Below are 27737 nucleotides of genomic sequence, written 5' to 3'. Positions count from 1 at the left end.
TCCCCTTTAATTACGAAGGAAAATATATCATATAGAAAATACATATATATGATTATAAATCCTGGATGGACTTTGGAAAAGGATGAAGCATATTGTTCTGTAGTTGAGATATGTCACTAAGATCAGGGTAGTGTTGCAGTGAACGAAAGTCCCAGAGGTAATGCAAGGTAATTACGTCCATACTAGCTTAAAAGTCTACTTACCTAACACACAGGTTTAATTTCCTAACCAAAAGGTTTACCTGCCTTACCCAAAAGTTTACCTGCCTAGCCTACAGGTTTACCTACTAAACCCATAAGTTTACTCACCCAACCCACACTTTTGTCAACCTAATCCACAGTTTGCCTACCTTACCCACTGGTTTACCAGCCTAACCCACAGATTTACCTTCCTCTCCCACAGGTGTATCAACCTAAACACAAGTGTAACCGCCTTACCCACAGGTTGACCTACCTAACCTATAAGTTTACCTACCTAACCTATAAGTTTACCTACCTACCCCACAAGTTTACTTACCTAATCCCACAACTTAACCTACCGTAAAACCAACAAGTTTACCCACCTGACGTACAGATTTACCTACCTAACTCACAAATTTACCTACCTAACCTACAAATTCACTAGCCTAACCAAGAGGTTTACCTATCTAACCCAAAGTTTACCAACCTACAAATTTACCTTCCTCATCCACAGGTTTGCCTACCACAACGGTGTGGTGGAGGAGGTGTGTCCAGCCCCAGACGAGGACCCGCGCTCCCTCAACTTCAAGCGTGCTGCCATCTCCCTCCTGCAGAACTCCATGCTCAGACTTGATCTGGACCACAGCACCACAGAGGTACTATTACGACCTTTAAGTTGACCCTTAGTTATAATCTTGACTCACTTTATTATCCTCGTAACCCTATCGTCTCTCTTCGCCTCGAGGTTAACGCTTCACTTTGGTAAATATCCTCACCTACATAGTCTTCTTTACGTCATGGTTTCTCATATATCCTCATATTTGCCTTCCACACTACATATTCTCTTCTCCAGCTTGGTAATTTTGATATACTAGTTCTCCCCCTAGAATGTGGATGATGTGATCAAAACCGTTCAGAAACTTATCCTATAAAAGTTGTTTTAAGTAAGATAATTAAGCTCTAATAAGTACCTCGCCACAAGTTCAGACAAAGACCCTTTGTGACATCTGTGATCTTTTTGCGCTACCGCTCACAGGATTAGCGTGGGGTGCATAGTAAATCTGTCAATGAGACCGGCACAAATCGAATCAATTTCAGTGGACAAAATTGAAAGAAATGAATAATACTGAGAAATAATGATAAGAGGGCCTCTTAGGGTTTATAGATTTAGAATTAGATGAATCATGGATAAAGGAATTGAGACCAATCTGTAGCCAAGCGTCAGCATTTCGTGTTTCACTACCTAGTTGAAGATTCTCTCCAAATGATACTCCTCAGTGCCCTAGGAAAGACTCTCAGGAAGAAAGGGCTTGTCCTGATGGCTGAATAAGGCTATACAGGACAAAAGCTATTATGGTCTTTCCTGAGAAAAATATAGCAAGCGATTTTGCCTCGTGTATATATATATATATATATATATATATATATATATATATATATATATATATATATATATATATATATATATATATGATCACATTAGCTCATGATGATAGCTATGAAGATGAGATCGCAATTCGGTAGGAGTTCAGACAATTCTATTTAACGTACATTTTTCCATACATGCTGTTCTACATGCTTCACGGAGACAATTCGCCTCATCAGATGCAAACATTTTCTAAAGTTTCTAAATCCCAACACCAACACACAGACTCCGTACTGTTTGTGCCATGACGTGGTATACACTTGCCTGACAGGTAAAGGGAAAATGGGGGAGGGGTGCCTTGTTAACGGAGGTGTGTAGGAGAGGTTGGCTTGGGTAGCGAGATGTGTTCAACTACTGTTGTTACGTTATCGTTTCTTAATAATTCTTTCATTATGATTTTGCTGTACATGCTTTAAAGTTACCTGGGGACAAATTAAAGTTAGTAGTAGTATTAGCAGTTAAGACGTTCAAAGGGGTACATTGTAACTGGGTCTTTAAGATGTACAAGGTGATCGTTTTCTTGGCAGTGCATAGCGATTGCATGCCTGTAGTCACCTCTGCTTACAGAATGACTGTGCCAAGAACACAGGGGAAGTGATAACTGGTAGTGATGAAGTTAGGAAATAGATTGAGTATTTTGAAGGACTGTTAAATGTGTCTGATGATAAGGGGTGCACGTAGGGTGTTTGGGTTGGGATGCTAAGCGAATCGCTGTTGTCTGCTGATGATACAGCACTGGTGGCATATTCAAATGAAAAACTGCAAAAAATTGTGACAGTGTGGAAGAGTGTGTGAAAGGAGAAAGTTGATATAAGATTTGAATAAAAGCAACTCCATTAGGTATATCAGGGTTGAGGGAAAGGTTAGTAAGTTTGCTTGTAAAAAACTTCGGGAAAGTGAGGTGTTTGTTTGAGATACGTAGGAGTAGACATGGCAGTGAATGGAACCATTTAAGCGGAAGTGAGTCACTGGGTAGATTAGGGGTTCTGGGAGCGATGAAAAATGTGTGGAAAGAGATACATTATCCGGGAGGGCAAAAATGGGTATGTTTGAAGGTATATTGGTCACAACGATATTATATGTATGCGAGACATGGGCTATATACAAGGCTATGCGAAGGAGGGTGGATGTGTTGGAGAGGGCATGGTTGAGGACAATATGTGGTGTAAGGTGGTTGGATCGAGCAAGTAATGAAAGGATAACTGAGATATATGGTAATGGAAAAAATGTCGTTCAGAGAGATGAATAGGGTGTGCTGGAATGCTCTGGATATGTGGATGGAGTGAGGTAAGGTTCACAAAAAGGATGTATGTGTCAGAAATGGAGGGAACAAGGAGAACGGGAAAACCAAACTGGAGATGGCAGGATGGAGTGAAAAAGGTTTAGAGTGATCGGAGCTTGAACATGCATGAGGATAAGAGGCGTTCACAGGATAGAGTTAATTGAAACGATGTGGTATACTGGGGTCGTGGTGTTGTCCTTGGTTGTCCTTAGACTGAACCAGGTCATGTGGAGCGTTTGCTGTAAACCATGGAACGGTAAGACCTCTCACATGGCGTCTCTTTGAACCGTATCCCATGCTTTTCCCATGTCCATAAGAGATGCATGAAAAACTGCTGTGCCTCTAATCGTTTCTAACCCACATTCATCTATATGTTAAGTTTAAGATGAATTCAAGCATTACATATCGTTGTTGATAATAATTCTACCATTATTGATGGTATGAGTGATATATATATATATATATATATATATATATATATATATATATATATATATATATATATATATATATATATATGTATATATATATATATATATATATATATATATATATATATATATATATATATATATATATATATATATATATATATATACATATATCACGATAACGGATTTCATCTGGTCTTCAGATGTTATTAAACCACAGCCTATTTTATAGTCCTTGACAAGATAAAAGAGTGATCTATCAGGGCCAGACCCATCCTTCATCTCCCACTGTGTCAGGAGCCACACGTGTGTTGAGGCAGTAGGGGTGTAGTGGCCTCTTGTGTATATGTTGATCGGCTACTGAACACAGATAACCGCAGATGACCCTTTAGATAGTACGTAGATAATCCACTTTTTAATAAACAACCAGATGCATCACACTGTGACCCAGGTGGCTGTCTGTCTATCTATCTGTCTGTCTGTCAGTGTGATTACTATTTGTGATGAAAGGCTGTGTATTACTGGGAGAGAGTTTTACACTCGTGTTGCTCCGTGTCTTAATCTTATATATATATATATATATATATATATATATATATATATATATATATATATATATATATATATATATATATATATATGTACTGTGTGTGTGTGTGTGTGTGTGTGTGTGTGTGTGTGGTTCATGAGATCTAGTGTTGATGGGTTACATGATGTCTGTATCAGGAATCATGATTACAAGACAGAAATCCAGCAATGCGCAGAGAGGGAAACTCCACAACAGCTCTCCACACAACACCTGCACTGGATGGTAGGGGAGCTGGTGTTGGCAGTGACCCTACACAGGAGTATCTTACGTCGAGTGTATCAATACCTCAGTCACAAGCCAGGGGTGTGGTGCTCTAGGCATTCAGATGTACGCTTTATTGGCGATGATTACGATCACTGATCAGGGGTAACAAGCGGTGAAGCGGGCTTGAGGGTGTGGACGGCTGCTCAAGGGTGAACAGTTGTTACTCTCTTTTTTTTACAACCCCCTCGAGACGTATCAGTCTTCAAAGAAAGTTAGAGTGTTCAAGTGTATGTTTAAGGTTTATAGTGGTCCGTTGCTCGGCTCTGTCGAAGAGGTTAGTCGAGACGAGATGAGCGAGACTGATGACGAGGAATTTACCCATTGATTAACATGTGAAGTCTTGATTCCTATTGTGTGGTCGATATTCACAAGTCAGCCACGGGGTGTATCCCACTAGGTGTACGTGACCTTGTGATATTTCTATTAGTATCTTTATTAGTATTTCTAGTAGTATATTTATATCTAACAGTAGATATATCTAGGAAAGCGGGACGATTGCTCTAAGCGCTTGGGCAATTAAGGGTGATGACGCAGAGTAACAGACATGAGTATTATTGACAGACATATCCAAGTCTTCCGGTTTTTAATGGTGTTACCGGACTCGATCCGCTTGTGGTCACCCCTTGTGTGAAGAAGATCACTTCGATGAGGCTGTGATGTCTGTCGTCAGAGAACGGAAAGTAGCATAGTCTTGCTGATATCTTCTCACTCCAAAAGACTCCTTCATTTCCCTGCTACTGATTGGAGCGCAGCCTCGGAACCTCAAAATCCCATACAAAGAAGATATTTTCGAGAAATATTTGGAATGAGGACGTAAGAAACATGGCAATCAATAGAGATATACGACTGGAACTCGGTAGGGCATAGGGGAGAGAGGAAGAAATTAAAGTGAGAGGATAAAGGTTGTAATACTCCTAAAACTAAGAGAGATTTGGGGGAGTTAGATGGGGTTGGGGAGAGAATTGATGGAGACTGAATGTGACAATGCTGTCGAATGGGTTCGCGCACCAAATGTGGTAACTTGGGAAAGTTATCGCGTTGTGGGTGAGGGCGCTAATTTTCCCCACGTCTGTGTATAGAAGACGCAAAAGCGAATGCAAAACATTACAATACAAACAAGTCTTGTGGGCATAGTCGCTTACGTGTCTCTTTGAAATACGTTAACATATCGAATGATTTGCCAGATGGAAGAGATGAAAGCAGTACCATAGATACAATTAAACACAGACTTGATGAATATTTCCCCTCAAGTTTACTATAAACATCTGCGCCTATGAGTTACACGAGAAGCTTACAAGTCTTCTTCAATGAAATATCTGTATCTCTTTTTACTCGAACTCACTGCATGAGTTTCTGATGTCTTCCATTATCACAAACAGCTTGGTCAGGACATTGTGGTCAGTCGATGTTTGCATTACTCTCTGTTCATCTGTATATCATAAACTTTATGGGAAATAGCTTTCAGACATTCTGACAGTGTATAGTCTAAATGTAGGACGTATGATTATTGTTGTTAAGAACTCTGATAACGGAAGCAGTTTATGTATAAAGGAAAACAGCGATACGAATGAGTGACTCTAAAGAACATGGGAATGTGTGAGGTCTCTCTCTTGTTATCCTGATCCTCTGGATGGGGTGGATGGGGCGGTATATGAAATGGTTAGTTATCTCAGTTTTAGGCCTATCTACTGCCGAGGTCATTAATGTCGACAACATCAGTAAGTGGTCACCAGTCGAAAAGAACTCGACCGAGACCATTATCATCTTGTGGCATTCGGGATCATTCTATGACCCAAGACCCAACACACACACACACACACTTTCACCTGCATTACGTAGCCTTTGTGACATGAGATGGGGAGAAGTGAGGTGACATCGGTGTATTGCTGTCTCATGATGAAACGTATGGAAGCTGACACAGTCGTTTTTTGCAGCTGAATCCGTTTCGTAACAGAGGATAAGTTGGAGAAAAATGTGTGACGCAGCTCTGACCGTATGTTCAAAGGGAGGATGTTGAAAGTTTGTAGAAATATAAGCAAGGTCCTTGTCTTCCAGTCTTGGTCAATCACAGTGTAATATCAGCTTTCTATAGAAAGAAATCTGATTCATCTTCAGTAAAAAAAATTTGGGAATGGATGATTATATAACGATGTTTGCGGATAACCTGAAGTATAGAGAAGAGCCATGCAAATGGTAAAGAATTAAAGATACGCTGAGATCTTGCGAATGGGAAAATCCAAGTGCAGGAGTTCACCAGATAAGTTCACGCACCTTTACCATGTTTTATGAACCCTGGAAGATAGTATACGTCAATTGTGTCCTTGCTCGACTAAGCATGCGAGTTCTTGCTGTTACAGTACAAGTGTGAGAGAGTCAATGTGAACAGCCCAAGGACGAATCATATAACACTGAATAACACCTCAGAGCTTTCTTAAGTTATCGAATAAAGGTTCTATACTTTCACTGTACACTTCAGCATGAATAGTCACTTCGAAGCTTCTACTAGCATGGATACTGGTAGCAAGAACTTTTCTACGACATTACACTTATACAACATTGTTTGCAACATTGCAATGACAAACTTTTACACTTACGAACTACTGTGGGTCTACCTGTTAGATTAACTCTGCGTCTGGCGCTTTCCCTATACCCAATCTCGCTCTTACGAACATTCCAAATTAACCTACAAACGGAGCACTATTTTGCCCACGGACTCAGCCACAACCGGCTAGATGCCCAGAACTCGCCACACTTTTACTCGCACCCCGCCGGCGGTGCACTTGACTAACAATGCATGAGTTTACATGTGAAAGACAGACAACTGGAGGCCTGATTGGCCCACTACTGGTTCGAATTGTAAGAAAAAAAAAAGTAGTTTAACAAGAAAATGTAATTCCTCTCAGCAGTTTTATAAGCCACCACCACCTCCCCGCTGCTGCAGTGAGGAAGGCAGATAAGAAGCATTTAACTAAAGTAATCACAAACACGAAAAGGGTCGAGCCAAAACTATTTCCTATTTTGTATACGTGATCTAATCCATTCCTTAATTCTAAGTGACTGTAGAGCAGCAGATCAACGTATCATTACACTTCCCTGTGTTATGTGCCACACATTCTGCTGTTGTGGTAATGATTGCTCGTCTGTGTTAAGCCTCGGAATGAAATACAGTGACGCAAGGAACGTATGATGTACTGACAGTGATACACGTGGTGAGGGAGATATGGACATCACAAGTGGGTCAAGCCTTTCTTATCTTACAATGAGTAACATGAATACCATCCTGAGTTATGGAGGTTGTGGTTATCATGTACCCATGTGCTGCTGCTATCCTGTACCCATGTACTGCTATCCTGTACCCATGTTCTGATGAGGGTTCAAGTAATTTGACCGACAACTTATGTGTATGCTAATGTGTGTGTGTGTGTGTGTGTGTGTGTGTGTGTGTGTGTGTGTGTGTGTGCACATCGAGTAAAGACAGTGCACGTATGCAAACATTAACTACACACACACACACACACACACACACACACGACTTAAGTCATTTCATGCTATATTCATATTCAAGAAAATCATATTTCATCTAGAGGGTTTGTATGAAATATTGTACCACTCAGCATCATTTCATTCCAAGTATTGCAACAAAAATCATTATACATATAATGACGTATCTTGTTTGCATTCTTTCGTATCAGCTGAGCACTGATCACTCACAGATCAACTTTTGTCGCTTCGAATTGACGAAACACATTGCAACTGTGCGCTATTTCAAGTCGAATGATATCACATACACATACACATAACTAAGGGTCAAAGTCTGATGTCCAAAAAGTGCTTACAATCCCCAGATTTGACCTTACATAGTACGTAACGTACGTACTGACGAGTGGTAAATTACATTTGACATTTTTCCCTTGAAATTACATCTTTGATACTCTTTACTCAAGAATATCTACCAACGTAGCGTTAGGAACTGATGTCCCAGGGAGAGATTCTCGGTCCGCTTCTGTTCTCATTCGTAAGAAAGAAATAACACAGGAGAGGAGGGTTTGCAGTCCCTCTCTTCCTGCTCTTCTGAATCACCCTACCCAACACACAAGGGTTACCTTCCTAACTGTTTCATGATATAAAGAAAATATGACATTCTAACACTCTCTTGGCATAAAACATTTAACTTTACATATAATTCTCCTGCTATGAACGATACCGCTGCTACTTCAGGTAATAATGTTATATTGTTAGATATAGTTAAGGCTTACCTACCGTGGAGATGTATACATTGCGGTTAAAAGTAACAGCATTGATAAGGATGCACTGTCAAGAATTCTGCAGACATGTTGCGTGATACATTTACCAAACTGAAGAAAATAATACTTAAAGTTGTATTGAAAAGGTTCAGTCTGATCATAGCCTGTGTTTAAGAATCTGTTCCTTCTGAGATATGGATCATCGCTTTCCTTTTAAGAGCAATTATCAGTTGTTATTTTTTTTCTGTGTTTGATGTGGATAGATAAATGATTTGGGAATAAATTCCAAGATATTGGATGATTCGGATTTCTCATGTGAAGAAACAGACCACTGGATTCACATCTTGTTCGATCATTGTACTTATGTTGACTGATTCTTCTTCTGTACAAGTTTAGTAATGTAATGTGTCCTGCAGACGGACGTGGTGGGGACGTGCCAGGTAGACTATGTGGTGACTGGAGCAGTCGGCACTCGCCTCCTCATCCAGAAGACTCGTAATATTCCCTCCTGCACCTCCCGATCATCGACCACCTCCGCCGTACAGGGTATACCCTACGCCTTCATAGGGGTGAGTATGTTTGCCTCCTTACGTTCTCACTTGAGTAGGGGCTTTTCCTCTGTGTGTGTGTGTGTGTGTGTGTGTGTGTGTGTGTGTGTGTGTGTGTGTGCTATAGCGGTTATCTGGTCCTTCAAACCTCGGTTATACCGAGGATTTGACACATTGTTTCTTCTACTTTGAATATCTGACTAATTATCTTGTTTTCAATGAATATATCTGCTCCTTACGACTATCCATTTAGCCCATCATGTCTTCGTCGCAGCATCTTAACACTTTCAATTTTGCAGTTACAAATATTCGACCAATTTCCTTGTTATCATATTTCATATCTGCCTCCATTCATCTTCATCACAGTTGTTATCTGATTGTTTAGATCCTCGTCACATTCTTTATCAAACCCCTTATGACACAGTGTGAGGATCCACTTACACTACTGACGACTTGATAACTAAAAGTTATAAATTAAGAGTTCATTAACTACAACGATGAGGTGATAGGATTGTTAATGTTAGTTTTTGTGCATGACCGTTTCATCTCTATTCATTTAACGTCTACAAATGCGTTAGTAATCATTACGAAACTTGGAGGTAACGAGATGAGGTTTTATGATGAAATGTTTCGCATTTCTTAAAGGAGCAGAAAATCCTTTGTGCATATCTTCGTCGTTTTCATCAAAAGTTCATAAAGTGCGTTTCATGTAGAGTGAGATGACGTGACATGATCACTAAACAATCTGTGACTATCATCAGGGAAGACACAACATCCCGTTGCTGAACAGCAGCAGCGTATGTGTCCAGGAGATCGGAAAGGGTCTGGTGCAGGCGGCCAGCTGCCACGAACAACACCGCTTCACACCCTTCAGCTCTGAGAAGGGTGGCATCATCACCAACGTCACCCAGAACATCTCCTTCTCCAGGCAGACCTTCTCTACGTCCAAAATGGGTGAGGCACAGTACCCGCACAGGTAGCAAGATCTCGTCCCTGATTATTCCTGGACGAGTTACGGTGACCAGTTCCTTAGCCAGGGGGTATAGTGGTTAGGGAGGGATGTTGAAGAAGGTTCGCCTTACTCAAGATTCTGAGGATAAGATGACTGTGGCTTAGGCTAACCCGGAAGTGACTCTGATTCTCAATACGTTGTTGATTTTCCTCTTGGAATCTGAACCTTTTATATACCATATTCATTTGGAAGGGGTTTAATGTTTATTTTTTATCAAGATGTCATTGTATTGCTTAGCATAACCGTCAAAATATTTGTTTTCCAAATTTAGGTATTTGTGATGACGTCAGAAAGATACGTTTTCTTGATAATATATAATCATATGGTCATCTTGGCATGGATGTAGGATGTAGTCTTTGATGTTGGCTCGCATACTTTCGTGTAATGATAATTGTACTTCACCACCTATAGACCCTGCTCAGACATGGCGTCATGAGAGTCTACAGGTCTGTGTTTGCACTGGATGTTGAAAGTGTAAATTGTGTGCACCTGATGTTATTGGATAACATACATATTGATAGGAGTTCAAAAGAGAGGCTTTTAGATGTAAATGTGCTGAGATGGGTTGCCGGTGGCATGTCTAACCACTACCATGTGGAGGTTAGGGTAAAGATTTGTTGAGATTTTCAGCAAAGAAGAATATACATATATATATATATATATATATATATATATATATATATATATATATATATATATATATATATATCTTTCTTTCAAACTATTCACCATTTCCCGCGTTAGCGAGGTAGCATTAAGAACAGAGGACTGGACCTTTGAGGGAATATCCTCACCTGGCCCTCTTCTCTGTTCCTTCTTTTGGAAAATTAAAAAAAAAAGCGAGAGGGGAGGATTTCTAGCCCCCCGCTCCCTCCCCTTTTAGTCGCCTTGTACGACACGCAGGGAATACGTGGGAAGTATTCTTTCTCCCCTATCCCCAGGGATAATATATATATATATATATATATATATATATATATATATATATATATATATATATATATATATATATATATATATATAATGATAATAAATCGTAGATACTGATCCTTGAATATCAATAGCTCTTGAAAGCCATATGAAGAACTGTACTGAAATAGACCTCGGTTGACGAAACAGAATGTCTGTATGGTGAGGATTATGACTGAACACTGCTGCAGGTGCCGTCCACGGGCGGACGGACTTGCGCTACGACCATCACAACCACATACACCTGGAGGGAATGACTGCCGAAGGCGTCGACGACGGACAGGTCTGGAGGTCCCGCGTCGCTTACCTCCTCGACACAATAGCTGATAACGGGAGGGTACGTATATCATAACACCTGTCTTCTCTGGCCACTCTAGACTTCCTTGAAGATCTGAGGACTACTCAGGCCAAGCCATAGTGAAGATGTTTCGTGAAGTTTGTCCTCCTGTGTGGTTATTTGTGCTAACCAAATGGCAGTTATGTACGTATAGTTTAGATTGTTTCGTGATGTATTGGGACATGTGAACTGTAAATTTGTTCATTATGGAAATATTAAACGTCATGTCGGTGGGCTTAAGTCTTTAACGTGTGGCAGCGTAAGAGGTAAATACAAGTAAATCTGAAATGCCAAAAAGAAACCTTCATTCCTCAAAAGGAAACATGAAATAATTGCCTTTTGTGAGCTTTCAGTAAGTGCTGTCCGACTTGAAGATTTATATGATCTAGTCATCGTAGGAAGACTCAGGTGATGCTAAAAACGTTGGTGTTGAAAGATCATCACCGATATGATCCGTGTATAAATATGCACATGACTATATCTCTGTCGTCGTAATTTCATTAATCAAGCAGGTTTTCATCGGCAGAGCGAGGGGGTTGCGACAAACGCCCCGCGACTCTTCATCGAGTTGGTCCAGGCCATGCGACACCTTAGCTTCCAGCAGATGTGGTCCATCGCTGAGGATCGCACATGGGGCTCCGAAAGGTAACATACACGGAATTATTTTGTTATTATAGAACAACAGATCTTTGACGTGTCCCTTATGGGTCAGGTTAAGAGCCCTGGTAGAACGAAGATGCATTTCACCTGACCCTTGACCCTTACTGATTATTTCAAACAAGCTTTCACTTACTCAAGGTTGTTTTGGGTGCTGACTGTTGGTTATTATTATTATACAATCCCATAACCCTTCATCAAGGAGCATCTGCGGTTTCAAGGCTGCGCTATACTCAGTAGCAGGAGCAGTACGGACTCCTTTTAAAGGGAGGAGCTTGACGAGACCGTACTCTTGTTTGTGTCAACTGACGAGAATACGGCTTCGCTAAAGTGCCTCTTTACTGGTATATCAGTCGGGTTAAACAACAAGATAATCAACGATGAGGGGTAGAGATTAGTAATGATTCATATGTGCTTCTTCCCTCCTCCTCAGGTCGGTTTTCGAAGACGCCCTGCCCATGGTGGGGACCGGGGCCAGTATTGGAGTCATGAGAGATCTCATGGAGCTCGAGCAAGTCAACGATATCATGGCCAACACTTGGCTCAACTCCCTTGCCTTCATACCCAGGTAAGTGTGTGTGTGTGTGTGTGTGTGTGTGTGTGTGTGTGTGTCTGTGTGTCTGTGTGTGTGTGTGTTTTAGAGTTTGTAGTTTTGTTATTTGTCTTTTACAAATGTTTGTTTGGTCCTGAGCTAGTGCTTGTGTTTATTTCTGTATGTGTGCTTTCATATGGAAGTTTGGATACAAGTTTGACTGTCGTATGCACGTGCATATGTGTATGTAAGTCTGAGTGTTTCTTTTCTCTGTGTGTGTGAGAGTGTGTGAGGTGTACATGTACATGTAACAGATGTGTAAGTACTATACTGTGTGTATGTATGCGTCGACGTCTGTTTTTTATAATTGTACACATAGACATCCATCCATGTACGGGTATGTCAGCTTATAACCAGGAAGAATCTGATCCACCAGACCTGATCTGGACGCGATATCGGAGGCAGCGCCTCTGCTGGAGTCACGGCCTGTTGCAGCAGACGCATTCCTGGGCGTCGGCTCCCTAGTACACACATACTGTCGAGACCACCCCTCCTGCCACAGTGAACTCCCTGTCCGTCGAGTCATGGAGGCTCTCCATGGCTTCCTGGCCTCCAGCTGTAGAGAGGAGACTTCCGAACACAAGATCCAGGTCAGTATAATGATAACAGCTCGAGTCTATGATCATGAATATCTAATTCGGCATTATGAGTAGGCGGGTAGACGGAAGAAGCAGGGTATTCTACTTGAGTATGTGCTCCAAGTGGAAGCGACAGAGCAACGTTTTCTTTACGATGTATGGATGAAAATAGTTCTACAAGCTCAGTCTTCATCAGAACACTACCATACCGCCATTTTCTATGGCTAGTGGTACACAGAAGTACATGCAACCTGCTAAACCTCACGTAGAGCAGCGTTATGTTGGCTTACTGATTTCACTGTTCGTTGTGGCAGGTGATGAATCATGATAGTAACTCTAGTTCGAGTGGTATTACTTGGTGTTATACAATCTTAAGAGTATGATTCTCATTTGAAGTCTAGCTCAAATTTTGGTTAGGGCCTAAACTTTAGGCAATTGCTTGCTTGATCTTGGACGGCAATGGAAGCACCATCTTGGATGGCTAATACCCTTGATATTTCTTTCGAACAGCTTCTCTTCTTTTGACGAGTTTGCTATACGTTCTTCAGTCATTTAGTTCGTAGCTTTCTTTATACCCTCCAACCGATCTTAGTATATAAACACAGTCAAAGACTGTACATCAACCTACTAACCCGCTCCTCTTCTCTTATTCTCTCATTTATCTTCGTTCTGTAGCCTACAAGGAGTTATTTACGTATTTCCCTCATATTCCTAGACCATACATAGCGAACAGTTATCAATATTTAGTAACCGTGGCTGAAGATATTTCCAGCGGTGTTGCTTGGTCTATGGTACGTAGAGTAAATATGAACAGTTGCCCACAGGTAATGTGTGAGCTGCCAATCTTCCAGTGTTACATGTTGGTAGGGAAAATGCCATATAAGATGTAAATAGGAAACCACAGCTTATCATTGATGGTTCCGCAGCACTGTACCATGTGGCGACTCTGAAACTCTGAGCATAGAAAAGGTTTCAGGTGAATTAACGCGTGATTTTATTTTTAGGTTTTATTGGCGTTGAAGGGGATCGGCAACGCTGGTCTTGCAGTCACAGAAGCCATTCCGAACAGCTTGGCTAAGTGCTTCTTAAACGAGAGCAACGAGAACGAAATCAAGGTGGGCGCCATCACCGCCTTCAGGTAAGCTCTCCTGTTCTTCAGCATCTTGCGGCTACCAGTGTTATAACCTTGTAATACTTTTTTGTTCATGTAGGACGAACGAATATCTGATATCAGTTCAAAACATCATACCAGAAAGTATAGATGATTAGTACAATAAAGGATTAAAACATACATCAGCAGATACGGTATGATAAGAACTTTTCATGGATGTAATATAATGTGTCACGCTTGAATTATTGGCAAATGCGGGACTACTACCGGCTGCTCTTAGCCAGAGTTTGGGTATGATGCAACCAATGGTCTTCGTATGAGTTAGGTCAAGTAGTATCACATCCATCCTTCACTTTGCCTTCCCTCTCCTAGACGATTTCCGTGCAACGTGTCGAGAGAACCACTGCAGAATTTCTTCTTAGACGCCAGTCAAGACTCGGAGCTGCGCATCGCCGCATACCTGGAACTCATGCGCTGCGCAGATTTCCAGACCGTCAAGCTCGTCAAACACATGCTCCTCTACGAGGAAGTCAACCAAGGTAACAACTTGACCGCAGTGTCTCATTTATTTCAGTCCGTTGTGAACTGAAGGTGACTCATACACACGGACACTTCCAAAGCAGGAGAAGGTTCCAGGAAGACTACGAAGGTACTGGAAGGATGAATTCCAGTACCTGGAAAAAGACCGGTTATCTAGGAAATTCCGCAGAATTTGTATTGAAAGAGCATCAATTAGTGTGACAGCAGAAGGGAATGGAAAGAACGGAGTAGGAAAAATGAATAAATTATTATAAACTATCTCCTAAAGTCATGGGAATAAAATTTACCAAGAAACGACTATATAGTTAGATAAAGGATATATGAAGGAAACCTTTTAAGTAGTAACGACATAGTAAAAAGTTGACCAGAAATTCCAGAGTCATTTTACCTAAAACAAATCATAAGTTATACCTTATACCTTACGTTGCCTCTCCGTCCCAGGAACTTCAGTAGCACTCAGGACGCATGTCACGTCCACTGGACAGGACCACAGGTCAATATATGCAACGAAGTTTTGTGTATGTCTTTCTGTGGCTGAGTGCAGGACAAACGAGGAATACGTGTTGGTTGTCTTCTATATGAAAGATGCATCGTGGGCATAACGGGTCTTGTGATGCGTTGAATCGGTGCTTATCATGATGGAGGGATGGGTTATGTCCAAAATGCTGAAGAGAAAGCATGTTTCGTACCTACCTGGGGAGTATAGTTTCAGCTGGGTGTGTGTCTGGCAGAGTGGAGTTTGAGACTTGGGTGGGCTAGAGGGTTTTGATTTAGACTTAACAAGTCGTAAACGGGTTCATGTTTTGTCAATGTGTTTTCTAGGGAGGAAGGATGATTGAGTATATGCTGATGAAGTGTGCGGCAGAGGTAAGCTTTCTCTCAATTTGCGGTTTGATTCAATAATATATATATATATATATATATATATATATATATATATATATATATATATATATACATACATATATACACACCTTGCTCATGTTAGCGAGGAACCGTGACGAGCAGACGAAAAGAGGCCACATGGCTTCTAACAGCTCTCTTTGCTCATTATATGTTCTTAAGACCTTACACAGGACATCTCTATTAAGCACTATTATATGCTTTCTTCAAATCCATAAGTGCCATATACAAATTCTTCTGTTTCTATGAGTATTTCCTGGACACATTCCTTTAGAGCAAACATCTGATCCACACATCCTCTCACTTCTGAAACCACACTGCTCTTTCCCAATCTGATGGTCTGTGCATGTCTTCACCCTCTCAATCAATACCATCCCATAAAACTTCCTAGGAATACTTAAAAAGCTTATGCCTCTGTAGTTTGAACACTCACCTTTCTCCCTTTTGCCTTTATTCATTGGCACTATACATGCATTCCGGCAATCCTCAGGCGCTTCACCATGATCCATACATAAATAGAACATCCTTACCAACCAATCAACAACAGTCACCCGCTTTACTAATGAATTCAACTGCAATACCATCCAATCCCGCCGTCTTGCTGGATTTCATCTTAATATTCAGGATGCATCTTCCAATTCAGTTTTACTCCTTGTCATTCCAAACAATGTATTGCTGCTGCTTCTTTAGGCTGTTATATGTAACATTCTTATGCTACATGTCTGCAGTTGGCTCGTTTGTGTGGACGCACCTGCAGAACCTGAAGGAAACTGGAATGCCCTCCCGAGCGGAGGTTCAGGGACTCCTCTCTAACCAGGAGATCTCCTCGAAGTTCTCAGTCGATGTTAGGAAGTTCTCCAGGAACATTGAGTGGTCCGGTTTCTACGATGAACTGAACATAGGTGAGCCATCTTGAGTGACCTCCGTCATCAAGGGTAACTTACTGTTTCGCCTTCACTGTGCAGATTTTTATATTTTCATGAAAACTTCATCTTTTTTTCTTGTCCTGGCAAATATATTTGAAGCAATACGTACCTCAAAGACTGTATAGCATCATGGATGTCATATGTGATAGTCATGTGTCTGAGGACAAGATATAAAGAGTCATTGCGAAATAAGGGTAACTTTTCACAAAACTGTATGTGTTGTCAGGAGGAAGTGTGGACATGAACGTAGTGTTTTCCCAGAAGTCGTATATCCCACGGTCAGCAGTGTTCAACTTCACCACAGACCTGTTCGGCCACTCTCTCAACCTCCTTGAGGTAACAGGGGCAATACGCATGCAGCAGATTCACGAGCTAGATTGTTCATGAATAGTATTCAGGGAGGTTTCAAGTCATTTATTATATGAGATTTGGGAGCGATGGGATTGAAACTGATACCCATCATACCAATGACTGTATATTTGACTTTCTTTTTGTATGTATTTTTCTTGCACGAAATCATTACATAAAAAACAGGAGATACAGAAGTAGCAACAGAGTTTCAGTGTCCCGTTCCCTGAATCAGGTAGGTGCGCGTGTCGAGGGCTGGGATCGCTACGTTGACAGTATCTTCAGACCGACTCCCTCACAGCAGGATCCTCCAGGCATCAACAACCCCAAGATTCTCGACCTCATCAAAAAGACTGGCAAGCAGGACGAATATCTCAACAGAGGCGCTGAGGTAATGTAAAAACAACTGTCCTTAGATTTCTACCTCCTTTCTTTTTACCAGTTAATTTCCAGGACAATCACTGGTGCATAAGTAGACATGAAATCATCATTTTTTTGAGACGTATATCAATGAGGCCAACCTGTGTTGTTGAGTCTTATGCTAAAGTGGGGTTCATTTGGTTTATAAGCATCACTTATACCACACACCTCACCAACACTGCAACGAAGTTGTTTATGGCCATATACCTCACCATCACTGCACTGATCTGATCTTTCCCCCGTTTCATTAACCTCACTATATTTCATCTAATGCCCGGCCTTGATGTGGATCTTCGTTAATGAGCGAAGTTAATGTTAATGAGCGAAATACTGTGTGCTAAATCAGCGTTAACAGTCTCTAATGAGGATAATCATGTGACATCAGCTGAACAGCTTTGTATCGGCACATGCGAAAGATGATGATATGATCTGAAGCACAGATGAAAGTTAGAGTAAACCAGGACAGTGTATAGAAGGTGACCAACAACTTAAAAACAAACACAGGGAAGATATTTTGCTTACAAGTTTGGAAAACGTTACATCATATTGCATGTAGGAGACGGATGATAATAGTTAAAGTAACTGACTACTTATAAAGTGTTTGTTAGATTAAAGGTGTGTGATATATGGTTATGTGTGGTAGATGCTGGGTAGAGAGAGAGAGAGAGAGAGAGAGAGAGAGAGAGAGAGAGAGAGAGAGAGAGAGAGAGAGAGAGAGAGAGAGAGAGAGAGAGAGCTTTTATAGGATCATCGACGTGATGGCGACGTCTTAAAACTTCGTGTGTGTGTGTGTGTGTGTGTTTATATACTTATTATGACCCCTTGGGTCACAGTATTCTTGGGGGTGTGTGAGGCTTAGTTGAATGTGGGAGAAAAACTAGAACAAACAGAAAGAATGATTTGGACTTTACTACGTGAATTATCATCCGTTGAAGAAGGGAGTTGACCAACGCGAGTCGGATGTTTGGGTTGTTGTCACAATGAAACTGGTTACGAAAGTTTAAGGCCATAAGGGAAACAGTTTCGGTGGTAAGTGTTGCTGTGAAGCAGAGGTACGGTGTCAGCGCAGTGGTGGCGAAAGTTAATGGACTTTGGATGATGAAGAATAACCATAATTCATTCATTCAGAAATGACACCATTCCGTATGAAAAGAAGATCTGAACACGGATGAATAATTCATGTAATTAGTTATATTTGCACGGTAATGAAGGAAAACTGAATAATAAATGATTTTATAGATGTGAAGTGTGGTTGGCTGCGAGCTGTGATAAAGTGTGTTATGTGATCATTTTATATTAATCATTTGTTTTTGTTTCGGTGAGATACGGACAGAAGAGAGAGAACATGGAACGTAGTATTGAAAATCGTTATGTTTGGGTCAGAACTCATCTTTGCATTATAAATGGAGAACGAGAACAGTTTTCTGTCCAGCGTAAGGTAACAAGCGAATGTAACAGCCCGTTAAGATGAAGATCAACTATTTGTGCTTGAGTGATGCGGTCGTGAGTTATCAGAAAATGGGAAGAGCTGGATGATGTGGGTCTATCGGCACCGTCATCATCGCACGGAGGAACAGAGGAAAGACGACTAAACGGGGAGGGAGCGAGGGGCTGGAAATCCTCCCTTCTCGTTTTAATTTTTCCAAAAGAAGGAACAGAGAAGGGGGCCAAGTGAGGATATTCCTTCTAAGGCTCAGTCCTCTGATCTTAACGCTACCTCGCTTATGCGGGAAATGGCGAATATGTAGAAATATATATATATATATATATATATATATATATATATATATATATATATATATATATATATATATATATATATATATCCCAACACTATATCAACATTCTCTTCCAACTTTACGGAACGTACATGAGCGTACCAGACGCCGCCTTATAAAAAAAACTTTTTTCTTTACTTTATTAATCATTATTTACATTCTCTCTTCTCGTGGTGGACGCAGTTATCACTACACATGAAGACCTTCGGGAGCGAGATCTACTACCGTCACCTGCACGGGATGGACAAGATCATGGAGGCTATCAACACCCTCAACCCAGTTGAGAGGATTCGACTCCTCAACGAAGGACAGGTAAACTTACTCCCCCTCGCCTTTCTTCTTTCTCTCACCTAAAGATCATCAAGGGACCGACTTTTGGACAGTTGGATCTATTTTCTCAATGCTCATTTATGACAGATTTCCGCGTTTATAATCATGAGCTGATTTAGATGAAATTCATCATCTATTGGTTTAAGAGGAATAAAGAAGCGAGCAAATGAGAACTCCTTGGCTTTCCAATTCTTCTGTCAGACTCCGGTATACAAACCCAATGCATTGTTCCAACAAGAGACATTTGTTTCTATTGACTCCATCACGCCCACAGCTACTCTTAACAAAAGTGAAACAAAAGCCTCTTGTAAAGTGTAACTTCCTCTTGCAATACGCAATTTCATCTAATGTGTAATTTCCCCTTACAATGCGTAGCTTACAAAACTTCCTCCTGGAATGCATAACTTCCTCTTGCAATGCATAACTTCCTCTTGTTTTAGGACATCAACCTGCAGAAGTCGTGGCTGGCGGCAGACTCAACGTTCATCATCCCCACCACGGCTGGACTTCCCCTGAACCTCAGCCTCACCGCTAGTGTGGCCCTCGACATCCACGCTAGCGGGAACATCGACCTCTCCTTCTTCCAGACAGGCCGAGTGGGCATCAACGGAGAGCTTAAACCCAGGTCAGTGAGTGACTGTGTTTGTGGAGTGGGTGACTGCGTTCGTGGACTCTGGGTCATAAGTTTTACGACAGTGGTTGCATAAACGAGGGTTGAGGTGCAGATGATTGCGACACGGGCTTCGTTGTTCTTGTAATCATCCTCATAATGTTAAGAAGCATTTTGCTAACATGGAAAAGTCTGGTACAGCAGCAGAAGACCAGATGTCACATCCGTTGCAGCCATCACATAAGCATCCGCGCTCTTGCGTTAACAGCCACATGGATCACCCAGCTATTTACCAATCCATATCTTCTGCATAATTAGTGCAAATTGGAAATGTTTACTCGCAAACACCTGGCATTATTCTCATAGGCAGATAACACTACAGACGTATGATAGATGACAACCGTACCCAAGATAATGCCTCATTCCCATCCTTTTCTTTCTATTTCTTCTTTAACGCAAACAATCTTCCTGGTTATTGACGAGCAATCACTGCTCATTTACCTACCTAAGGCACTGAGTTCACATCCAGGTATATGTGACAAGAAACAGATGAATAAAGACTCAGTAAATGAGTTACAGAGAACAATGAACTTAAATATGGATTTGTCAATCTTCATGAAAATCAGGTTATATTTATTTCGTGTTAGCACAAAGGCTCCCGTCCGTCTATGAATATTTATCCTTTTGTACCTTACAGATATTCTCGAATAATTTCACAAAGCCACTGCTGTTTTCAGATCTGCTTATATGCAATGATCTTCTGTTCCCTAACCTGTATGATTTTTGAGGTAGTATACACGTATAGTTCAGTTCAACTGTTATTATAACGTATTCGATTATAACGAAAGAGGAGAAAGGTGCCTGTGTCTCTTTTATTATGGGATTAAGATAACTTCAGCAGTTGTGAAATTACCAACAAAAATGTCACTTTGCCAATATAATTCTATTAACTATTATAATGATTCTATCAACAGTTTTGTACAGGTTACTGTTATCTTTGTTTCATTAACAGTTCGGTACATGGTATTACAATACCTGGCATACTGATACTATCTTTGAAACAGTGTTGGTGTGGAGGTGGTGGGGTCCATGCTCGTGGACGGGCACGCGGCACAGTCCGGCGTCCAGCTGGTGTCCACCCTCCACTCCTCCACAGTGGTGGAGGGCAAGTTCAACGTCGGTGGCTCTGAGTCCATGCAGGTAGAGATCAGCATGCCCAGGGACAAGATCGATATCGTCAATATCACGTGAGTTGCTGCCATTTCGTTGCAGGTTACTGCATTTTCACGTTGATATATTATTCCTTGAGTGATGGGGGAAGAATTCTGCTACCTTCGTATTCCCTGCGTGTCGCGGAAGGCGACCACTGGGGGCGGGAAGAGGGTGCTGGAAACCCTCCCCTTCTTGTATTTCAATTTCTTAAAGAGGAAATGGAAAAAGGAGCCAGGTGAAGGGTGTTCATCCTCCTCGAAGGTTCAGACGAGGGTGTCTGAATGTGTGTGGATGTTTCTGAGATGAAAAGAGAGGAGAAATAGGTAGTATATTTCAGGAAAGAAACCTGGATATTCTGGCTCTGAGTAAAACGAAGTTCAAGGGTAAAGGGAAAGAACTGTTTGGAACTGTCGTAGGAGTAAAGGCAGGGGTTGGTGAGAGGACAAAAGCTAAGGAAGGAGTAGCACTACAACTGAAGCAGGGGTTGTGAGAGTGTGTGATAGAGTTCAGGGAAGTAAATTCTGGATTGATGTAGGTAAAACTGAAAGTGGATGGCGAGAGATGGGTAATTATTGGTGTTTTTGCATATGACCATGAGAAAAGAGAATTTGAGAGGCAAGTATTTTGGGAGCAGCTGAGTGAGTGTGTCAGCAGTTTAGGTGCGCGAGACCGCTTATTAGTGATGGATTATTTGAATACGAAGGTAAGCAATGTGGTAGCTGAGGTTATCATTTGGACGCACTGGTTATACAGTGCTATGAATGGAAATGGTAAAGAGTCTGTGGAGTTTTATGCTGAAGAAAAAGACTAGCGATTGGGAATACCTGGTTTAAAAAGAGAGATGTACACAAGTATTATGCATGTGAGTAGGAGTGATGGTCAACGGGAATTATTAGATTGTGTTAATTCAGAGAGAATTTGGATGTAAATGAGCTAAGAGGAGCAGCTGGTTGAATGTCTGATCATTATCTTATGCACTTTCGTGATTATTCACATCTTCAGTGATACAGAGATGGATAATCATTGTCTCTCTGAAGATGTGAATCATCACGAAAGCACTCGGGTCTTCGTGTCTCATTTTTCTTGTGGTTACCACCGTTTTTCCGAATCACGTGTTCTGCGTTATGTATGTAATTCGTATTGATATGAACAGATATTCATCAACCTCTTCTAAATAGTCTCTTGATGTCGAGTAGTGCCGATGCAGACTTCCTTGTGAGCAAACAGATATTCCTATTATTCAATACATAATTTCCCTTCGTCAGATCCCAGCTAGTGTTGGTGCACGGCTCGGCAGAGTCGGCAGTAGACGGGTCTCGGGAAGTGATCGAGGGTGTGACCAGTGACCGCATGGAAGTGGATGGCTGCTCCGGCTTCCAGCACCAGCTCGCCGCCAAGCTCTGCTGGAACGTGCAATACCCCAATGCTTCCAGGGCGCCCGAAAGCCCCTTCTACCCTCTGACGGGGCCCTCGCAGCTGCAGGTGGTTCTCCACAAGACTGACCCGACGTTGACCAAGTACCAGCTGCTTTACACATGGGAACGACGGCGCGTAAGACAGATCCATCCTGGATTTTATTTCTTGTTTTGTGTAAACGAAGAGAAAATGGCGTTGTTTCTTGTACTCATATATAGTGCCAGATTAGAACGTTCTTCCCTTAAGATTTCATATCTCGATACTGAAATTAACTTCATACATTCGTATGCAGAGATTCATTCCTACAGATCAATGCTTTTTGCTCGGCTCTTGACAATAGGGAGCATAGACTCGTCGAAGAACTTTCTCATTTCAAAGGAGTCTTTCAGTCCCCTGCTACCGGTAGTAGCGCAGCCTTGATGCTGCAGGAGCTCCTGAGAAGTGGGTCCTGGAGTAACACTAGGACTGTTTCCTAGAAAACGGTTCCTGGGGCGATTGTAGAGACTAGATAGATAAATTCAAGTTACCTAAAAATCTATTAGCAAACGTTTCTTGTATGTGGTGAAGAATTGAATTAGCAAAAAATATTTATTCCCTTTGGCGAACAATCCTAAATTTCTTGTAATTTAAACGTACAAGAACCACAAAGGGAATTAGTCGAAGTAAACAGGAGAGCTTCGAAAAATATTTCTACTAACGATACTTGGAGTTCGTAATGTGTATCATGAGTACATACATGAGCATTAGATATTGATGTACATCAAAATGTGAAAATCTTCACGTGATTTCTATGCATATCATTATAGACTAAGAGACAGTGTTACCCTTTTCCGGGTTGATATTCATTCATTTTGTCGATAACGTTAAGTACAATATATATTACATATATATATATATATATATATATATATATATATATATATATATATATATATATATATATATATATATATATATATATTCTTTCTCTCACCCTCACAGGAGCACCGCACTTTCCTGTTGTCGGTAAACACTCCGGGCACAGCCACGCCCCGGGAGCACAGCGTCAAATACCACATCGACTTCGATATGCAGAATATTTTCTTGGATCTGCACTCGCCCCAGTCAAACTTATCAGCAAGAGGTATGATAAGAGGCAACGTGAGAAAAGAGAATGCAAGTATGGTTGGCTGAGGAGCGAGACGAGATTTGTATGATGAAAATGGACATAGACGATGTCTTCTGTGTTTCTCTCCTTTGCCAGCCTGACGTTGCTGTGTTGAGGACACAGGAAATCACCAGGAAAGTTGCATGCTTTGCACGCAGCTGATCAACCCAATGGCTTAGGGGATGAATTTGATGATAGTACGTAGACGGAGAGAGACATGTGGTGCAGACATGTTGAAGCAACTGAAGATCTGGATATCCCAGGAGAGATGAATGTTTGTGGCGAATGAGGTGTAGATGTATACGAGACACGAGAGAGTCGAGCATATACAGCAGGAGTGATGAGAGAGATGATAGAGACAGCAGGAGTGATGAGAGAGACGAGAGAGACAGCAGGAGTGATGAGAGAGATGAGAGAGATGAGAATGATATATACTGTATGTCTACATGTGAAGAGTTGATGTGTAGGTCAATCATTGGCAAAACGTTTTTGTAATTCAATATAAACATTGTATGTTGATGATCTCCATTGCTTCATCATCATCATGGAAGTTCACTTTGTGCTGATGTGTGTATATTGCCCGCTGGTCAGGGCGCTACCTGTGGACGGACCTACAGCGGCAGCTGGACCTCAATGTGGCTCTGAACGGCCGGGAGACAGCGACGCTGACGGCCGGCCTCTCCGCCTACAGCAAGTCAGGCCGGGATATCGTCACGCCCATCTTCACCGTCACCTGGCTCGACCAGGAGATCGTCAAGGTCTCAGGTACCAGAGTTGTCTTTCTTATCACAAGAGAGTTCCATTTCCCGCGTTACCGAGGTAGCGTTATGGAACAGACGACTGAGCCTTTGAAGGAATATCCTCACTTGGCCCCCTTCTGTCTGTCTGTGTATGGGTGTGTGTGTGTGTCTGTGTCTGTGTGTAGAGACATGTATATAAACAAGTTAAGAGTCTAGGTTAAAGCACAGAAGCTACTAATTAGCTTTAAACCTTAATAACCGCATTATAGATTTAACATCTATTGTATAGAACATATAGTAGATGAAACAGAATAGCGTTTGGGGCTCACAGATATCAAAGTCCACCCTTCTTCTGTACACATCTTCATTACATGACTTATAGTCACGGAAAATAGGATTGTGTTACCAGCTAACTCCATAAAGCATATGCTAATGTAGATAATGTACATATTGAATCACGGTAACAGTTTCAAAGTTCCTCCTTCAAATTTAACGGTTTTCTGTATGTGATCTGATTATAGAAAACGTTAATATGATGCACGACGTCTACTAGTATAACTATACAAAACATAAGTCTTCTATGTTATCTCAAAATTGTCGGTGACGAAGAGTTCTTTGTGGCTGATTCAGAGAACTGGTTCATCCACAATGATTGAACTCAACTTTTACATGTACAGTGAAGAACTATGTAGCATGCAAAGTGAAAAGAAAGTATTTAGATATTCATATTACTCCTGCGAAATCTCAAGAGCCTAAGATATAATATAAGGTATTATGAAGATTCTAGATGAATTTATGATTCACTAGACGTTAAGAGAACCAGGAGAAACATACTGATTTTTTACAGTGTAATAAAGGCAAAAGATTGTAATAAGACAGGAAGACGTAACACCAAATTACATCTGTCTATTGTCGTCAGAGAAATTTAGACTTTGTCAGTCCACTTTTATAGAAAATTAAAACATGTATAAGAATTATACTTCGAGAGAGAAAGAATGTAAGGAACCATCCAAAATTCTTTGTCTTTAAAGGTGGAATTATGAACAGCGCGTTATTAATCGATTAACCCCTACCCCAGAGGAAATATCATTCCAGCTTCTCCGTAACTCTCGAATATTTTCTTTAGTATACAAAGAGAGAGTAATCCTAATACTGTGATGAATGAATTGCCATCACCTAAACATGAATTCAGGAGTGCATTTGCTTAACACTACAGTGGGGTAGAGAGGTTCATGAGTGCATTTGCTTAACACTACAGTGGGGTAGAGAGGTTCATGAGTGCATTTGCTTAACACTACAGTGGGGTAGAGAGGTTCCCAAAGACTCCGTTTGTGTCTGTGCTTTGAGCTCGGGTAAACAGATGGCATGATTACATTTCAAAACATATCATGTGTATCCCAAAGAAGATAACGAGATACGGTGTTTCTTGCGTGTGGGTGAAGTAGAAAAAAAGAGAAACGTCTTATGAAAAAAAATAGGATGTGTGCAGAGTGTAGAAATACGAAAAATGAAAGCAATTTCCAAAAACTATGAGATTTTAAGCTTTCCAGTCTGGTGCCTTTACCTTGTGATATAATGTTTTGATGCACCTGAATCTTTCTGATAATGTAACGTTGTAGTTTACAGCTCTGTACTCACCAGATTACTCATACCAGAAATGCGTATGCAATTGTTGGAGGTAAATGTCTTGTGAATGCGATCCAAGATGTGGCAAAGGAATGTCTTTTGAATAAGATTCAGGATTATGTGGTAAGGAAATGCCTTTTAAATAATCAGGAAGATGTGGCAAAGGAATGCCATCTGAATACGATCAAGAAAGATACTGAAGGTATTCCCTCCGTGGCGCTTTACTTAAATTGTAATAGACAGAATCATACCAATGCCTCACTAACAGACACAAAGCTTACACAGAATCATATCAGTAGTAGATGATATGTTACTGAGATGACCCTGATACTACATAGGGTACCATCTGAACCTAATTAGTTAGAATAAGGAGATGAACACTGGATTTGTGAAGTCTACCCTGAAGTCTACCTGACCCAAGGATCAATTTCTATATGAGAAACCTTGTGTGACCTAGGATCTCTCTTAAGGATCTTGCAGCCCAATTAGCCCATTTCCCAGTAGCAGGGAAATGTAAACTCCTCTGGAGTGAGTTCTTTGTGACGAGACTTTACCTCCAGTGGTACAACCCCGCCAAAATGTTTATCTTCCTCTTGTGGTGTATTTTATGATTGTAATTCTGTAATTAGCGAGACTGAAGGCATCCGCTTATGGCCAGTTGTACAAGAACTCATCGTTTTCTTTTCTTTTTCTAACGATACCACTAATATGCATATTTCTCAACACGCTGGCGATCAGGCGAGATAGACCTGCGGCAGAAGCGAGAGTCTCGGCTATACGAGGTCAACATGCAGGTCAGCTACATGGTGCCTGGGGACACCGGCCAGTGGGAGGCGGCCACGGGCACCATCAGTGGCGAACTGGACGACAACAGCCTCGAGTGGAATGCCAAGTTGGACATCCTCTACAGTCCAGTGGTAATGTTGTATTATGCTTAGTTATTTGTCTTCTACAACCCCTGTGGTGGTACTACTACTACATCATCCTTAGTTGTTTGTTTCCTTTACAACCCTTTGTAATACTACTACGTTTTCCCTCGTTGTTTGTTTTATCTACAACCCCAGTGGGACTACTACATTATCCTCGCTGAAGAAAAGACTCACCCAGAGAGATAGCTCAATTTTTCCCCATGTCACTTTCCCTCCCTTTCTGTCTTCCTTTCTTTCTTCTTCAATTTTTGCATCACTTAAGAAATCACAAATACTGAGGTCACTCTGCGTTAAATGTCTGATCTCACTTCTCTTTCATTGAATAAGAAATTATTAAGAAAGGATCATAACTTGTCTCATGTTGGATCACACTTCATCAAATCTCAGAGGAATTTGTTGGCGCAGCGTCATATTATATCACAGGTCACATTTGTCATCTTGTAGATATGCGTAGACGGAGTGTATTACGTTATAAGACGCGGCCATCTTTGTTGCTGTAGAGAAATACTGTAACGAAGGCGGCCATTGGTTTAAAGATAATGCAGCAGAAATGTAAAGAGGCCTGTTATTGGCTATCACCACCCTCCTCCTCC

The 27737-nt window shown here is 41.2% G+C and overlaps 1 protein-coding gene across 1 annotated transcript in view; it reads left to right on the top strand.

Annotated features, from left to right (window-relative positions):
* Positions 1 to 27737, top strand: part of LOC139748707 (uncharacterized) — a 128556-nt gene that overhangs the window by 23105 nt on the left and 77714 nt on the right. Inside the window, exons 7-25 of the mRNA XM_071662063.1 lie at positions 694 to 835; positions 8832 to 8984; positions 9725 to 9917; positions 11136 to 11281; positions 11808 to 11926; positions 12372 to 12506; positions 12907 to 13120; positions 14113 to 14246; positions 14592 to 14758; positions 16391 to 16564; positions 16815 to 16924; positions 17172 to 17327; positions 19318 to 19446; positions 19905 to 20089; positions 21139 to 21321; positions 22552 to 22837; positions 23684 to 23825; positions 24441 to 24614; positions 26954 to 27132. Of these exons, the coding sequence (XP_071518164.1) occupies positions 694 to 835; positions 8832 to 8984; positions 9725 to 9917; positions 11136 to 11281; positions 11808 to 11926; positions 12372 to 12506; positions 12907 to 13120; positions 14113 to 14246; positions 14592 to 14758; positions 16391 to 16564; positions 16815 to 16924; positions 17172 to 17327; positions 19318 to 19446; positions 19905 to 20089; positions 21139 to 21321; positions 22552 to 22837; positions 23684 to 23825; positions 24441 to 24614; positions 26954 to 27132 (3121 nt within the window). The remainder of the gene's footprint in view (positions 1 to 693; positions 836 to 8831; positions 8985 to 9724; positions 9918 to 11135; positions 11282 to 11807; positions 11927 to 12371; positions 12507 to 12906; positions 13121 to 14112; positions 14247 to 14591; positions 14759 to 16390; positions 16565 to 16814; positions 16925 to 17171; positions 17328 to 19317; positions 19447 to 19904; positions 20090 to 21138; positions 21322 to 22551; positions 22838 to 23683; positions 23826 to 24440; positions 24615 to 26953; positions 27133 to 27737) is intronic.

The sequence above is a fragment of the Panulirus ornatus genome, chromosome 1 (assembly GCF_036320965.1).
Source record: "Panulirus ornatus isolate Po-2019 chromosome 1, ASM3632096v1, whole genome shotgun sequence".
In the NCBI taxonomy this organism is placed as follows: Eukaryota; Metazoa; Arthropoda; class Malacostraca; order Decapoda; family Palinuridae; genus Panulirus; species Panulirus ornatus.
This window is presented reverse-complemented; position numbering and strand designations above follow the sequence as displayed.